The 18,101-nt window shown below is 41.8% G+C and overlaps 1 protein-coding gene across 1 annotated transcript in view; it reads right to left on the bottom strand.

Moving 5' to 3' along the window:
* Positions 1 to 17,545, bottom strand: part of ASXL2 (ASXL transcriptional regulator 2) — a 145,650-nt gene extending 128,105 nt beyond the window's left edge. The window contains exon 1 of the mRNA XM_063696014.1: positions 17,179 to 17,545. Coding sequence (XP_063552084.1) covers positions 17,179 to 17,235 — 57 coding nt within the window. The 5' untranslated portion in view covers positions 17,236 to 17,545. The remainder of the gene's footprint in view (positions 1 to 17,178) is intronic.
* Between the last annotated feature and the right edge of the window lie 556 nt (positions 17,546 to 18,101).

Below are 18,101 nucleotides of genomic sequence, written 5' to 3'. Positions count from 1 at the left end.
GAAAAAACTAACAAAACCAAATGCTGCTTCCTGGAAAGACCAATAAAATCAATAAGCCTCTAGCCAGGCTAAGTAAAAAAGAGAGAAGACACAAAGAAATTAGTAGTACCACAAATGAAAGAAGAAATATCACTACAGTTCCCATGAACATTGAAAAAATAAAGAAATTTTGAACAATTCTATGCCCACATACTTAATAACATAGAAGAAAAGGCCAATTCCTTGAAAGACACAATCTGACAAAACTCACACAAGAAAAAACAGGTAATCTGAATAGGCCTATCATCTATTAAAGAAACTGAATTAATCATTAATAACCTTTCAAAACAGAAAGACTCAGGCCCAGATGGGTTTACTAGTGAACTCCACAAAATACTTTAAGAACTATACCAATTCTCTACAATATCTTCCAGAAAACAGAAACAGAAGGAATACAAAATGTCCCCAATTACAGTGATTTGATTTTTCAAGTTTATGTTGCTGCAAAAGCCATACACATTCAGTAGAAACCATACTTGCGATGCTGGGCAGCAGCAGCGAAACCAAGCTCCTAGTCAGTCACGTATTTTCAACTTAGGATATCTTCAATTTACAATAAGCCTCTTGGGACATAACCCTATGTAAATCAAGAAGCATCTGTACTTACTAACTCATTCTATCAGGCCAGTATTAAAAGAAATCAAACTACAGACCCATATCTCTCATGAACATAGATGCAAAAATCCTCAACAAAACCCAACAAATCAAACTTAACAAAGTAAATGATAGCAGGCAGACTGGGGAAGATCAGATTCCAAAGTACCGTACTGTATCAGATGGTAGAATGATGAGGGATTATTTTCCTCTATTTTCCAGCTAATTTAATGTCATATTATTCCTATATTTAAAAAATTCATTTAACTTTTGTGAAACGGAGGAAACTTATGTTACACATTCTCCTAACTAAATTTTAAATATCAGTATTAGTAGAGTGAAAAAATAATGCATTAATCCTAACTTAGAACCAAGTTTCACAAACACTAAAGTGAAGTAAATCTATGTATGTCTAGGACATCAATATGAGGGTTAACAAAATGTTTGATTGGATATAATTAAGAAAATACCTAAAACTGATACAAAGCCAAACAAAGAAATTTAGAAATTACAGTGTTTTAAGGCACCGAAAAACCAAGGAGCTTCACTTATATTACAATGGCATGTATCAGGATATAAACAATTACAAAAGTATGATGGTACATATAATTCCTGATTCCATTCTCCAGCCACTTAATCCATCTTTAATACATTAGACGGCCAAGATCTAAATATCCAGTTCCACAAGAAGGGGAAAAATTAGTCAAAAAATACATTTCAAATTAATTTGACAAGTATTTATTGAATGCCTATTATGTGCATACTACACAACAGGTGTTAAGGATAAAGAATAATTTGTGGTTTTGTTTGTTTGTTTGTTTTTTGAGACAGAATCCCACTCTGTCGGCCAGGCTGGAGTGCAGTGGCATGATCTCAGCTCACTGCAACCTCTGCCTCTCAGGTTCAAGTGATTCTCCTGCCTCAGCCTCCCAAGTAGCTGGGATTACAGGTACAAACCACCATGCCCTGCTAATTTTTTTTTTTTTTTTTACTTTCAGTAGACATAGGGTTTCACCATGTTGGCTAGGCTGGTCTCGAACTCCTGACCTCAGGTGATCCACCTGCCTCGGCCTCCCAAAGTGCTGGGATTACAGGTGTGAGCCATCACGCCCAGCCAGAACGTAAGATTTTTAGAAGACATTAATTCTTGCCCTCAAAAAAGCTCTTATTTTGGTAGGAAAGACAGATGGACAAATTCATTACAATACAATATTTTTAAATACAACCAAATTTTAAAATGCAAACTAAAGCAGCTCACGGCCGGACACAGTGGCTCACGCCTTTAATCCCAGCACTTTGGAAGGCCGAAGCACGTGGATCACAAGGTCAGGAGATCGAGACCATCCTAGCTAACACGGTAAAACCCCATCTCTACTAAAAAATACAAAAAATTAGCCGGGCATGGTGGTACGCCCCTGTAGTCCCATCTACTCAGGAGGCTAAGGCAGGAGAATCGCTTGAACCCAGGAGGCAGAGGTTGTAGTGAGACAAGATCGCGCCACTGCACTCCAGCCTGGCAACAGAGCGAGACTCCATCTCCAAAAAAAAAAAAAAAAATTCTCACAGCAGGAAGTAATTAACTTATCCGGACATGAGTTCTCTGGAACTTAAAATAAAAACAGGGGCCAGGCACAGTGGCTCACACCTGTAATCCCAGCACTTTGGGAGGCCGAGGCGGGTAGATCATGAGGTCAGGAGATCAAGACCATCCTGGCTAACACAGCGAAACCCTGTCTCTACTAAAATATACAAAAAATTAGCCAGGCGTGGTGGCAGGCACCTGTAGTCCCAGCTACTGGGGAGGCTAAGGCAGGAGAATGGCCTGAATCCAGAAGGTGGAGCTTGCAATGAGCCGAGATCGCGCCACTGCACTCCAGCCTCGGGAACAGAGTAAGACTCTGTCTCAAAAACAAAAACAAAACAAAACAAAAAAACAGGTCGGGTGCCGTGGCTCACACCTGTAATCTCAACACTTTGGGAGGCCGAAGCAAGCAGATCACTTGAGGTTGGGAGTTCAAGACCAGCCTGGCCAACATGGTGAAACTCCATCTCTACTAAAAGTACAAAAATTAGCTGGGTATGGTGGCAGGTGACTGTAATCCCAGCTACTCGGAAGGCTGAGGCAGGACAACTACTTGAACCCGGGAGGTGGGGGTTGCAGTAAGCTGAGATCACGCCACTGCACGCCAGCCTGGGTAACAGAGCGAGACTCCATCTCAAAAAAAAAAAAATACAATAAAATAAAATAAAAATAGAAGTGAACTCAATTAAGTGAAGAAAGGTGTGGGAATTTCAGAAAAAGTAAGCAACAAAACAGGTATGTCCAGAAGAAATGCCATGTTTCATGAACCACTTGTTAACGGTGGAGCACTGGGACAAAAGCAGCAACAGTAAAAGAGAACTGAACAGAGGCAAGGGCAAGATCATAAGAAAACACTCTTAATGCCAGGTGATACGCCTTCAATTTACCTTACTGACAGGTGAGGAGTTAGCAAAAAACTAAGAAAGAAACATTACAACGAGACTCACATTTTAAGATTATTCTAACAAAAACAGGGTGGTCAGATGGATTGGAGAGAGCTTTAATAGACAGGTAATGAAATCCAGTTTCGCAAACTACAGCAACTAAGGCACAGGAATTGGAAATGGAAATGAGAAAAGAGATTTCAAAAATCCATTAAGACTTTTAGTGGCAGGTAACCTTAAAAACACAGATGATGACTCTAGGTTTTTAAATTTTGATAAAAGAAAGGAAAATGAAATATAAAAGGAAGAACATGTTTTGAAAAATTATATTTAGTTTTGGGCACAGGGTAATCTTTTACTTAATCACAGAAAACATCAAGTTAAAGTAGTATATCTCAAACTTTAGTATTATTTAAAAAAAAAAATTCTCAGGGCTCACACTATACCAGGTTAAGTTACAACATTTTACATTTTATATGAACATACACACAAATGATACTAAATTATACTAGGTATAAATCTCTTAGGCTTATTGCTCTTACACAATTACAAAAATAAAACATATTTACAATTTACAAATTTTTTTTTTTTGAGACGGAGTTTCGCTCTCGTTGCCCAGGCTGGAGTACAATAGCGCGATCTCAGCTCACTGCAATCTCCACCTCCTGGATTCGAGCGATTCTTCTGCCTCAGCCTCCCGAATACAGGCGCCTGCCACCGCACCTAGCTAATTTTTTGTATTTTGATTAGAGAAGGGGTTTTGCCATGTTGGCCAGCTTGGGCTCGAACTCCTGACCTCAGGTGATCCACCCACCTCAGCCTACAAAAGTGCTGAGATTACAGGTGTGAGCCACCGCACCAGGCTAAAATTTACAATTTAAATCCAATTTAGGCCAGGCATGGTGGCTCACGCTTGTAATGTCAGCACTTTGGGAGGGTGAAGTGGGTGGCTCACTTGAGGCCAGGAGTTCAAGACCAGCCTGGCCAACATGGCAAAACCCCGTCTCCACTAAAATACAAAAAATTGTCCTGGTGTGGTGGTGCGCACCTTTAAGTCCCAGCTACTTGGGAGGTAGAAGCACAAAAATTGCTTGAACCCAGGAAGCAGAGATTGCAGTGAGCTGAGATCATGCCACTGCACTCCAGCCTGGATGACAGAGCGAGACTCTGTCTCAGAAACAAAATAAAAATAAAAATGATATAAAAAAATTTTTTAAATCCAAATATAGGCTGGGCATGGTGGCTCACGCCTGTAATCCCAGCACTTTGGGAGGCCAAGGTAGGCGGATCACGAGGTCAGGAGATCGAGACCATCCTGGCTAACACAGTGAGACCCTGTCTCTACTAAAAATACAAAAAAAAAAAAAAATTAGCCAGGCATGGTGGCGGGCGCCTGTAGTCCCAGCTACTTGGGAGGCTGAGGCAGGAGAATGGCGTGAACCCAGGATGCAGAGCTTGCAGTGAGCCGACATCGTGCCACTGGACTCCAGCCTGGGTGACAGAGCAAGACTCTGTCTCAAAAAAAAAAAATCCAATATAAAACAATGAGCTTCCATTTTAAGTAAAAATTAAACTAACGTTGGACTGTTAACTACATCACAATGGTCTTAACTCCAACTGCATGAGACCTGAGATGTGCTCCGTGGACACATGTAACCACATTTTCTTATTCAAACTATGGTGAAACCTTCATTCCATTAATGCACCATGATGACAGCTGTGACCTTTACTTGGTACAAACGCATCATTTCCCTACTGTCTGCCTACTCCATTAAATATGGATACCAAAATCACACAGCAAGTTAAAAATATACAATTTTTAAGATTGTCATTAAAGCTTAAGACTTCAATTTTCTTTTTTTTTTTTTTTTTGAGGTGGAGTCTCGCTCTGTCGCAAGGCTGGAGTGCAGTGGCGCCATCTTGGCTCACTGCAACCTCTGCCTCCCGGGTTCAAGCGATTCTCCTGCCTCAGCCTCCCAAGCAGCTGGGACTACGGGTGCATGCCACCATGCCCAGCTAAGTTTTGTATTTTTAGTAGAGACAAGGTTTCACCATGTTGGTCAGGATGGTCTCCATCTCTTGACCTCGTGAGTCGCCCGCCTTGGCCTCCAAAGTGCTGGGATTACAGGCATGAGCCACTGCGCCTGACAAAACTTCAATTTTCATAGACAACTTTCAGAATCAGCAAATTCCCTATGGGAGGTCTATAAGAAATCTAGTTTGAAAAATCATTTTCATTAAAACTTTGTCATTTACTACCTTTTATCTGCTAGAAAACAGAGCTGAGAAATACATATGAAGCAATCCAATACTAAGACTGGGAAATGGTTGCCCCTCTTGTCCCCCACATCTGTTCTCAAGGTATGACTTTTATATTCCAAACCAATAACAGACAGCTTTTCACCTGGCAAAAGTATCCTTAATTTTTTGTCAGAAATAAATATATCAATATTTACTTTTTTAAAAGAATTTGAGACAGAGTCTTGCTCTGTTGCCCAGGCTGGTGTGCACAGGTATGATCTCGGCTCATTGCAACCTCCACCTCCCAGGTTCAAGTGATTCTCCTGCCTCACCCTCCTGAGTAGCTGGGATTACAGGCACGCGCCACCACGTCCAGCTAATTTTTTTTTTTATTTTTTTGAGACAGAGTTTCGCTCTTGTTGCCCAGGCTGGAGTGCAATGGCGCAATCTCAGCTCACCACAACCTCCGCCTCCCAGGTTCAAGTGATTCTCCTGCCTCAGCCTCCTGAGTAGCTAGGATTACAGGCACGCGCCACCACGTCCAGCTAATTTTTTTTTTATTTTTTTGAGACAGAGTTTCGCTCTTGTTGCCCAGGCTGGAGTGCAATGGCGCAATCTCAGCTCACCACAACCACCGCCTCCCAGGTTCAAGCGATTCTCCTGCCTCAGCCTCCCAAGTAGCTGGGATTACAGGCATGTGCCACCATGCCTGGCTAATTTTGTATTTTTAGTAGAGACGGGGTTTCTCCATGTTGGTCAGGCTGGTCTCGAACTCCCAACCTCAGGTGATCCGCCCGCCTTGGCCTCCCAAAGAGCTGGGATTACAGGCGTGAGCCACCGCGCCTGGCCCTAATTTTTGTATTTTTAGTAGAGACAGGTTCTATCTAAAAAAAAATGAGAATTGTATTGTGCTATAGAGTATTCCAAGACCTCTTTTATGTGTGGAAACTTCAGGAGGCTCGCAGAAAAGTAGAAGGCCAGGTGCAGTGGCTCACACTTGTAATCCCAGTGTTTTGGGAGGCCAAGGAACAAGGATAGATTGAGGCCTGGAGTTTGAGACCAGCCTAGGCAACACAGGCTCTACAAAAAACCAAAACAAAAAAATCTTAAGTAAAGGTGTTGAAAAGCTGCAAGTGGGACAAGTATAGGTAAAAAAAGGTATGCAATGAGAAAAATGTGAAAGATGACAAAAGAAAGTTTTATCTCCTCCCACCAGTCTTTCCTGCCCTCTATAATAAATCCCACAAATGCCCCAATCTGCTTAAAACAGATACATTATTATCTCCTGCCTAAAAATTCTCTATTACTCCCAGAAAATACTTGTCAGCCCAACTTCTATAACCCTCCACATTTTGGCCCAACCGACCTTTTCTGGTTTTGTCTTCCATTATGCTACACAACACTCACGGTTAATTAGCCATGCATCAAACATACCCTGCATTTTTCAGTCTTTCCTCTTTTCAGCTCTTCCCTCTGCCTGGAATGCCCTTGCCGATCATTCACTTGTAACTACTTTATCCATCATCCTAGAATACCCAAGTCAAACCTTCTTTGAGACAACCCTGCTCTACCATACTCCCAAATTTTAGTATTACTATTAGATTGCTATTATGCAGCTTCAACAACACAGGTTCATTTTATTTGTAAGTTTTATTATCATACAGAATAAAACAACACAAATTTATCTCACAGTCTGAAGTGTATCAGGATCGTGGGTACAGGTTAGCTGGGTCCTCTACTTAGGATTTCATGGTTACATCCGTTTCTTAAAAAATTTGTCAGAACCTCTCAAATCAGACAGGAAACTAGTCACTATAAATCAATAGCAAAACATTTAAAATGTTGTGTACCATTTAGAAATAAGTAACTAACACCATTGAACACTTATTTGAAATTCAATATGGCTAAGCCAGCTACTGAATAATTCAAACATCAGTGAGTTCAAGGTTAAAGATGACGTGGGCCATCCCAGGCTGTGAACGCCATGAAAGTCCATTCTAGTATCAACTGCTAATTAAAGTCAGTAGCCAAGAAATTTTCAAATGAAAAGTCTCTCACAACATAATTTTTGCCAAAAGATGGATCAGCTTACTCAGAGGATACTATAATTAGCAAGTTTTACAATGTTCTCTGATGCCCAAGATGAACTAACTACATTCGCATTTACCGTTAACCAATTTTAGTTCTGTCAAGCAAGGTCACACTTCAGAATTATCACAGGTATTTCCCAAGGTCCAAATGTAACTCAAAAGAATCTTTGGAGGCAAATATCTTGGTGTGTCTTAGCATAATTTTCTTTCACAAAGAAAGAGATACTCACCCAGTTTTCATGGCAAACAATACTTAATATATTTGACTAGCTTTATTCAAATCATCCTCTCTTAAAAGTAAGAACAGGCTGGCAGCAATGGCTCACACCTGTAATCCCAGCATTTTAGGAGGCCAAGAGGAGAGGACTGCTTGAGCCCAGGAATTCAAGACCAGCATGAGCAACATGCTGAAACCGTTATCTCTACAAAAAAATACAAAACATTGGCCAGGTGCAGTGGCTCACGCCTGTAATCCCAGCACCTTGGGAAGCTGAGGTGGGTGGATCACCTCAGGTCAGGAGTTCAAGACCAGCCTAGCCAACATGGTGAAACCCCACCTCTACTAAAAATACAAAAATTAGCCAGGCATGGTGGCAGACGCCTGTAATCCCAGCTACTCGGGAGGCTGAGGCAGGAGAATCGCTTGAACCTTGGAGGTGTAGGTTGCAGTAAGCCGAGATCACGCCATTGCACTCCAGCCTGGGGGACAAGAACAAGACCTCTTCTCAAAAAAAAAAAAATTAGCCAGGCATGGTGGCATGTGCCTGTAGTCCCAGGCTTCTCGAGAGGCTGCGGTGGGAGGATCACCTGAGCCTGGGAGGTCAAGGCTGCAGTCAGATGAGATCCACCACTGTACTCCATCCAGCCTGGGCAACAGAGTAAAACGTTGTCTCCAAAAAAAAAAGAAAAATAATGTTCTCTTTAATCTCCAATTTTAAAAAGGTACAAAAAAAAAGATTTAGCATTCCTATGTAAGAAACTCAGTTAAGGTCTGCAAGTAAAAACACTTTAAAAGAAAGTCTGTCTTAAAGGAGCACAAAGTCTTACTGGCATAGACAGAATTTCTTTCTTCTTGTCCACAATAAAAAAAGTATTTCACAGCCGGGTGCAGTGGCTCATGCCTGTAATCCCAGAACTTTGGGAGGTCGAGGTAGTTGGATCACCTCAGGTCAGGAGTTCGAGACCAGCCTGACCAATATTCACCCATCTCTACTAAAATTACAAAAATTAGCAAGGCATGGTGGCGTGTGCCTGTAGTCCCAGCTACTCGGGAGGCTGAGGCAGGAGAATCGCTTGAACCTGGGAGGTGAAGGCTGCAGTGAGCCAAGATTACGCCACTGCACTCCCGCCTGGGCGACAGAGCAAGACCCTGTTTCAAAAAAAAAGTGAAAAAAATTATAAATGACCTGTATGTTAAATAATCAGGGACCGATTTTTTTTAATGATGGTATATCCAGTAACAATGAAATACTAAAAAAAAAAAAAAAAAAAAGAAACATTGAAAAGAATAAGGCATTAGCCTGGCATGGTGATGCATGTCTGTGGTCCCAGCCACTTGGGAGGCTGAGGTGGACAATAGCTTAAGCCCAGGAGTTTGATGCTGTAGTGCACTACATAGTCTTTATGATGAAAGAAGCATTCATTAACTTATAGAAGGTCTTTATTACAGGTCTCCACTCAAGCCACAGTTCACCATGGAAGCTAACAACTCAGATGCATCTTCAGAAGATGTAATACAGCCTGGGTGGGGAACATAGTGAGCCCCTATCTGTACAAAAAATAAAAATTTTTATTAATAACCTGGTGGCCGGCGCAGTGGCTCACACCTGTAATCCCAGCACTTTGGGAGGCCAAGGCGGACGGATCAAGAGGTCAAGAGATTGAGACCATCCTGGCCAACATGGTGAAACCCCATCTCTACTAAAAATACAAAAATTAGCTGGGCATGGTGGTGCGTGCCTGTAGTCCCAGCTACTCGGGAGGACTGAGGCAGGAGAATCACTTGAACCCAGGAGGCAGAGGTTGCAGTGAGCCAAGATTGCGCCACTGCAGTCTTGCTCTGTCGCCAGGCTCCGTTTAAAAAAAAAAAAAAAAATTAACCTGGCCTGGTGGCACATCCCTGTTGTCCTGGCTACTCAGGAAGCTGAGGCAGGAGGATTGTTTGAGCCCAGGAGGTCAAGGCTTCAGTAAGCCGTGACTGAATGCCACTGCACTCCAGCCTGAGTGACAGAGCAAGACCCCACCTCAAAAAAGAAAAAAAAGAATAAGGCAGATATTAAATACATAAGTAATGACATGACAAGCTATCCATGATATTCATAAAATAAAGTTATAGAATTTCATGTAAAATAAAGGTATACCTGTTTGTATATACGAGGTAAAAAAAAATCCAGAAAGCCATATTTAACTATCAACCAGAGTTAATTTCGGTATGGTAAGTAAATATTTTCAATATTTCAGTATGCAGACTTTCACTTAATTCCCGTTTTCAGTATACTGACTCATCTAGGATTAACTCTTTACATACTTCTACTTGTTTGTTGTTTTTTTAAAAAAAATGAGCCTATATAACTTGAATAGGAAATAAATTTAAAGCAAGTAACAGTTTTTAAATCATATTTAGAGTTCTAAACTTTAGCTCATTCAATAACCTTTTAACAATAGTAAAAACATAATAAATCACACTGTACTAAAAATACTAAATTTAAAAATATCAACTATGAGGATGGCCTCTATGAGATGTAAAAAGAAAGAATACAGAAATAGAGGGGTATTCAGAGTTCTTTTGTAAACAGGACAAAGATAGCAAGTTTAGTTATATCTTCCACACTGGCCTCCTTCCAGACAGCTTTTGTAGAGGGGGGGAAAAAAATGTCCCACAGCAAAATTGTCCAGCCTCTCAAGAGTAGATAGAATCTGTGGATGGGGAAGCAGAAAGGACTTTTGCAAACCTGAGGTTATTTTCTCAACGCCTTTCAGAATTCTACAAGAGATGCAGGAGTAGCAGCAGCAGCAGCACCTTTCATAGAAATTTTTAATTTAAGTGTTCAAAAAAAATTCTGCTTTTTTCCCCTCCTTCAACAAACTAGGAGGCTTGTGGGCTTTCAGGATAGAGGAATAAAAACAGGTCAGAAAAAATTATGAAATTAACACAAAATTTTATTTATTTTGGTTTTTGAGATGGAGTTTCACTCTTGTTGCCCAGGCTGGAGTGCAATGGCACGATCTCGGCTCACCGCAACCTCCGCCTCCCGGGTTCAAGTGATTCTCCTGCCTCAGCCTCCTGAGTAGCTGAGATTACAGGCATGCGCCACCCACACCTGGCTAATTTGAAATTAACACAAAATTTATGCAGGAGAACTTTAAATAATATGGCAAGAAGGAAAGATCAGTCAAGCAAAAAGTGTTACATCAAGTCACCTTGTACTAACAGACTTGCAGAAAGTAATTTGACGAATGTAAATACACAGTTGTTTTGAAAATTATGCATCAGAGCAGTTCCTCAATTTTTTTTAAAATTAAAGAACTTTTTATTAAACTCTTGGGTGAAAAGGAGAAATAAATTATAGAATTTCAGAAAAACAATGAGTAAAAATTTTGCATAACAGATCTATGGGATAAATGTAAAGCAGAGATCAGAGGAAAATTCACAAGACCAAAGAGCTACATAAATTAAAAATTAGCAGGGCACAGTGGCTCACGCCTGTAATCCCAACACTTTGGGTCCACTGCGAGAGCCCAAGAATTTGAGACCAGGCTGGGCAGCATGGCAAAACCCCATCTCTACAAAAAATACAAAAGTTAGCCAGGCGTGGTAGTGCGTGCTTGTGGTCCCAGCTACTTGAGAGGCTGAGGCAAGAGGATCCCTTGAGCCTGGGAGGTGGAAGCTGCAGTGAGCTGAGATCGCACCACTGCACTCCAGTCTGGGCAACAGAGCGAAACCCTGTCTCAAGGAAAAAAAAAAAAAATTAAAACTTAAATAAATTCCCAACTCAAATAGCTAGAAAGATAACAAAAGAAACCAAAACAAAGTCTAAGAGTAAAATTGTAAAGGTATAAGTGAAAACTAATAAGGTCAGAGAACAGAAAAACAACTCATAAACAAAATCTGTTTACTTGGGGGAAAACAAAAGCACCCAACAAAACAGATAAATCACTAGCAAAATTAATAAAGAAGATAGTAATACAAATATACAAAGTAAGCATTGATAAGGGAGAAATAACTATAGAGAGGAAAAATTTTAAATTCTAAGAGATTATTTTCCATAGCTTTAGGCAAATAAATTTGAGAATCTCTATTATATGGATAATTGTTAATGAAAACAGTTTACTAAAATTGACCCTAGTAAAGAGAGGATGCTTAAGCAAACTAAGTTCCACAGAATAAATAGACAAAATTATCAAGGAATTAGCTCACCAAAAAGCACTTAGCCCAGACGGTTTCTCAGGAGAATTTTTTTTTTTCCCCAGAAGTCTCTATTTATTGGCTCTTGGGAGGTTGTAAGTTCTTTTTTTTGTTTTTTTCCCCAATAGTTTTTGGGGAACAGGTGGTGTTTGGTTACATGGATAAGTTCTTTAGTGGTGATTTCTGAGATTTTGGTGCACCCATCACCCGAGCGGTGTACACTGTACCCAATGTGTAGTCTTTTATCTCTCATCACCCTCTCACACCCTTTCCCCTCCCAGAGTCCCCAAAGTCCATTCCATTGTTCTTATTCCTTTGCATCCTCATAGCTTAGCTGTCAGTGTTTCTCAATTTTTAGCCCATGCCAATGCTTTCTCACTAATTTTTATGTAATCCATGAGCCAAAAATCTACCGTTTTACTTTCTATAATTTGTATTATAAAAATTGGCCAGGTGCAGTAATCTCAACTACTATGAAGGCTGAGGCGGGAGAATCGCTTGAACCCAGGAGGCAGAGGTTGCAGTGAGCCGAGACTGCACCACTGCTCTCCAGACTGACGACAGAGTGAGACTCTGTCTCAAAAAATAATAATATTTTCATTTTCTACACTTCCTATATCAAAGTAATTAGCCTATCTTTAATAGAAATTTTCTATCTTCCACCTTATTTTCTAAAGTTAAATAAAGACAATATGTGATGACATCCTGAGGATTTTAGCAGTGACAAAAGTGACAAAAGTTTTAAGTGACAAAAACTAAAATCTTGTATACATTCAAAATAATTAACCAATGAATAAAGTCTATATATTAAAAAAAACAAAAAACTACTTCTTCAGTCTACAAATTATATTCCAAAGATCTACACTACAGGTTATGTTCCTCATCTCTAACACCCACACCTTGTTTCTCATATTTTTTTTTTTTTACCATTTTCCTCCCAAAAAAACACCCAATGTCCCTTAAGTGTATAATCTCTAAAGTCTGCCTCTCTATCCCTTCCACCTACAATCACACACACTTGTCCTTTTGGGACTCTTTCGCCTTTTAATGCTTTTCTAGCCATGGGTAAGGAAAGAAAAGTCAAAAGGCAAACAAGATCAATAAGACTGTTATTTTCAAAGTTCTGCTTTGCAAAAACTGCTAAAATCCTCAGGATGTCATCAAATATTTAGATGATTCATCTTTTTAATGAGCCTAATTTTGAACATAGTTCTAAAGTCAATGCAGGCAGGGTGCAGTGGCCCACATCCGTAATCCTAACACTTTGGGAGGCTGAGGCAGGCAGATCACTTGAGTCCAGGAGTTCAAGACCAGCCTGGGAAACTTGGCGAGACCCCGTCTCTACAAAAAAAAGTTTAAAGATTAGCTGTGGGCCCAGCGCAGTGGCTCACGCCTGTAATCCCATCACACTGGGAGGCAGAGGTGGGCAGATCACTTGAGTCCAGGTGTTTGAGACCAGCCTGGGCAACATGGCGAAACCCCATCTTAAATTTTTTTAAACAAAAAATTTAAAAATCAGCCAGGTATGGCAGCGCATGCCTGTAGTCCCAGCTACTTGGGAAGCTGAGCCAGGAGGACTGCTTGAGCCTGGCAGGCAGAAGTTGCAGTGAGCCAAGATCACGCCACTGCATTCCAGCCTGGGCAACCAAGTGAGACCCCGTCTCACACACAAAAAAATTAGCTGGGCATGGTGGCACATGTGTGTGGTACTAGCTACTCCATAGGCTAAGGAGGGAGGAGCCCTTGAGCCCAGGAGATGGAAGTTGCAGTGAGCCACGATCACAAGACTGCACTTTAGCCTTGGTGACAAAGTGAGACCCTGGTTCAAAAAATAGTCAATGTAATGGCTCTCAATATCCCTGGTTAGCTACAAGTTTTCAAATTTAAATTGTACTAAACACTACACTATTTATCTCTCGCTCAAATCATTCATTACCACCATCACTACTGCCCTTAAAATTTAAAACATGCAGCTGAGTACAGTGGACCACGCCTATAATATCAGCACTTTGGCAGGCTGAGGCAGGAGGATCACTTGAGCCCACGAGTTTGAGACCAGCCTGAGCAACATAGGGAGACCCTCTCTCTACAAAAAAAAAATTTTTTAATTAGCTGGGAGTGGTGGCGCACACCTGCACTCCCAGCTACTCAGGAGGCTGAGGCGGGAGGATCGCTTGGGGGGTTGGCTGAGGTTGCCATGAGCCGCCATCGTGGCAGTGCACTCCAGCTTGGGCGACAGAGCAAGATCCTGTCTCAAAAAAAGAAAAAGTAAAACATGTGAAACTGTTAACTAAATACTAGAATGCTTTTTATAACTAGCATATTTAAATAAGATCAACAGGGAGGCAGTCCAGTGTAGTGAATGCACATTCAAGATCAGGTGAATTGCAGCTCCATCACCTTTCTCTGGTGTCCTTAGTTACTGGAGCCAGTGTATACATTTAAGTTCATTTTATCAGCCTTTTGGCATAATCTACTATTATATAATAATTATGAAGCCAAGCACAGTGGCACATGCCTATAGTCCCAGCTACTTGGGAAGCTAGGGCAGGATGATCACTTGAGCCCAGAAGTTCAAGGCTTTAGTGCACCACGATCATACCTGTGAAGCCATTGCACTCCAGCCTGGAGAGCATAGCAAAACGATTCTAAATAAATACAATTACAATAATAATGATAATAATTATGAATCTTATTATTTTGCTTATAGTAACCTTACATCAAACCATGTAGCTCTCCCACATAAACACACACACCCGGTATCATCCCAGTATCACATATCTACATTTAATGTGTTGAATATATCTATTGGTATATTATTGGTCAGGAAAACAACCTTATTTTAATAGTACTCTCTAAAACATGATAGCTCTACAATGGAGGTATCAAAAACACATGAAATAAGAAACAGACACCTGCTTCCTTGATGAAACTGTTCCTCGAACACTTGACATCCTAATGCCTAAGAAATAAGTTTAAGCCTTAAAACCTCTTTTCCTATTCCTCTGGATCTAAATACTAACATTCTTATTTAGGTCAAAGTTACTTTCATTTGTCAACTCACTAATTTTCTGATTTCATTATTCTGCAGTCTGAAATATTACAAATGTACCTTTGCCCGGTCCTTCTTTTATTTTCATCTATTTATCCTAAAAACAGAAATATTTTGAACACCGAGATTTAGTTTAATCCCCTCACTTATAGGTAATAAAATAACCCCCCAAAATTAAGAGTGTTTTCTAGATTTTGGCTACTAGAAAAAGAAAAACTTTAGTGTCATCATTCTCTCTCTAAAACACATTTTCACTGAGACTGGGGCTTTATGTATTTGCCAGAATCAAAGAAAAATACCAAGTTACTAATATACTGGTCCCCTCAGGAACTCTACTGATCAAAGTAGTCTTTCCATCTTTTAAATACTATTTTTCACATAGCTAGCTAGGGCATGAAATGAGCAAATATACTAACATAGGAAAAGCTAAGTAGATGCAGACTAATTTTTCCTATTTGTCGCAATCTCCCAATGACTATTTTATCAAAGGGATCATAATTCAAAAAACACTCCTAAGATTCTAGAAACTTGTGTAATATTAGTGCTTTGAGAGGCCAACGGCAGGAGGACTGCTTGAGCCCAGGAGTTCAAGACTAGCCTAGCCTGGGCAACATAGAAAGACCCTGTCTCTACAAAATATTTTTAATTAAAAAAACAATTTTAAAGACCCTAGGAACTTAAAATTAATTAGCATAAATTAGGGTCCAGGTCTGCTTACCTATAATTAAAATTTATCATGCTTCTTTTATTAACACAAAGAGGTCTTGAGGTATACTGAGAGTAAAACAGCCCTCTGTGGGGATGCAACCTCTACACCTTCAAAAAAAAGTATAGGAGTCTTATCTTTTAGAGGGAAACTACTAGCACAGGAAGATATACAAAGACATATTGTAAGTGAAAACACCCAGTAAGTAAAATGTGCTATTATTTCTTAACTTTTTTACATTTCCAACTAAGAGAAATACAAATTGAAGACTCATCAACCTCCTAATGCATAAAGTTTACAAAACAAATGCACAAAGTTTAGAAACAAATGCACAAGACTGAATAAACAGTATGACCTAGATTTGGGGAAATAAAGAGACTAGACGGTAATATACCAAATGTTAGCAGATACAGCCGAGCGGTGAAATAAATGTGATTTTTTTAAATGTTCTTCTTTATACTTTTTTATAATTTTCCAAATTTCCCCACAGTGAACATTACTTTTACATTAAAAAAAACTCATTAAAAAATAAACCATATGGCATCTAATAAGGGTTCACTAAGAGGGGCTACGTTGTCGAAGTATTATTGGTATTAATCACCATTAAAGGGGTGAACACCTCTCACTTTCCACTATTAAAATGCTGCTGTTTAATGCCCTATTACTTTTCTGCTGCACCCTCAACGATGGTATGAACTTCACTATCTCCTGCCATTTCATTTCTGCATACAACATGCTTTTAATTTTTTCTTCTTAAAATATGGTAAAAGTTCTCACTAATCCTCAATATTCCACTTTTTAAAATCTACCTCTAAATTTCGTCATAACAGAATTAGGGGGAAAATTGTTTTGCTCACTAATTACAACTTCATTAGGGCACCATCCCTTTGGCTAGGGTAACGTGAAGGCCGGGTAAACTACACGTCCCACCATGCATTGCTGCCTTGTTCAGAGTAGGTCTCTACGGAAACAGGAAAAAAAAAATTCTACAAGTCCCACCTGTTACTTCGTTTCTAAACACCTCCTGCACTTTCGGCTCCAACACCAAACAAAAACAAAAGCCTCGTGATCTCTCGTCTGCTCCGGGAGCCAGACAAACAGGGGGCCCGGGGTCACAGGCACGTCCGCTGTAACGGGTAAATTCTATCCAGCTCCAGCGCTCCCCTCTCCTTTCCGGGGCTGGATGCACGCACAAGCCTTCTCCTATCTGCATCCAATGGGGGCTCTCCAGCCGCACAAGGGAGAAAAACCGGTTACCGTGCAAGCACCACAGACTTCCCCGTGCCGGGGCGAGGGCTACCACAGAGCGGAGATGATATCGACTCGACCCCAAAAGACAGCCTCAAAACACTGAGAGGACTCGCCGCAGACGCCGAGGGACGCCACGGCCCCGCGGCTATCACGTTCCGCCGGGCGCCTCCATTCCCACAGGGATCGCAACCCCGACACTAACCGCCGCCCTCTCCGCGCGGTTTTGTGCCCCTTCAGCCGGGTCCCTGGGCCAGTGACCTCCCTTTCCCTGCGACTGGCGGGCGACAAGGGAACAAAATCCTCCCGGCCTTCCCCTTCGCTCCCTCCCCCTTACCGTCTTGGCGGCCTCCGCCCAGGTCCTGCCCTTCTTCCTACGTCCCTTTTCCCTCATGTCGGGTCTTGAACTGACTGGGAGGCTCCCGTGTCCGGGCTCCGGCCGCCCTCCCTGCCTGCTCTGCCCTGCGCTGCTTTTCCCGCGGTGCCGGGAAAGGTGGGAGAAAAGGGAAGTCAGGCCGGGGGGGCACCCAAGCAGAGGAAGCGGCGGGGGTGGTGCGCGGGGGGGTCTATGGGGCGGCCGGTCCTCTTGCTGCCGTTGCCACTGCTACCGCCGCTGCCATATTGGGTTCTTACTGTACAGGCTGCCGCTACGGTCATGTGACCGCTCCCGCGCGGCCGTCACTACTGTACGCAGCCGGCCGCGCGAACGAGCGCGGGCGCGCCCCCGCCTCCCAAGCCCGGCCGCTGAGCTATCGAGCCGGCGGTCTGCGGTACCTCGCCACGCCCCCGCCCTTCCGGTCTCCACCTCTCCGCAGGAGCATGCGCGCCAAGGAGGCCCCGGCAGTAGCTGGAGTCTGACGCCTGGCGCTCACACCTACAGCGAATATCTGCCTGCGGAAGCGGAACCTGTGCCATCCGGGAAAGCTTACTGAGCGGATCCCGCCTCTTGCGAGGCGCTGCACAGGCTGTGTAGACCTGGGGAGCTGACCTCTTCCCTCAGTGGGTGGCTCTGCCAACTATCATTTTAGATAAGCCCTGCGTTTGTGTTTTCTCATTTATTTGCATTTTTACAGAGGTTATCTTTTTGAAGATAGGCAACAATTCTCGTCTGCCTATTAACCCCATTCGATAGGCGAAGCAACTGAGATTGAGTGACTTGCCAAGCTCATAAGTCTGGGATGTAGAGAAACCAAAAATCAAATTGCCAGCTCAGAGCCCTTTCCATCTCCCCAGAATGCCTCAAACTTAGGTGACTTTGTT

The sequence above is a fragment of the Gorilla gorilla genome, chromosome 12 (assembly GCF_029281585.2).
Source record: "Gorilla gorilla gorilla isolate KB3781 chromosome 12, NHGRI_mGorGor1-v2.1_pri, whole genome shotgun sequence".
In the NCBI taxonomy this organism is placed as follows: Eukaryota; Metazoa; Chordata; class Mammalia; order Primates; family Hominidae; genus Gorilla; species Gorilla gorilla.
This window is presented reverse-complemented; position numbering and strand designations above follow the sequence as displayed.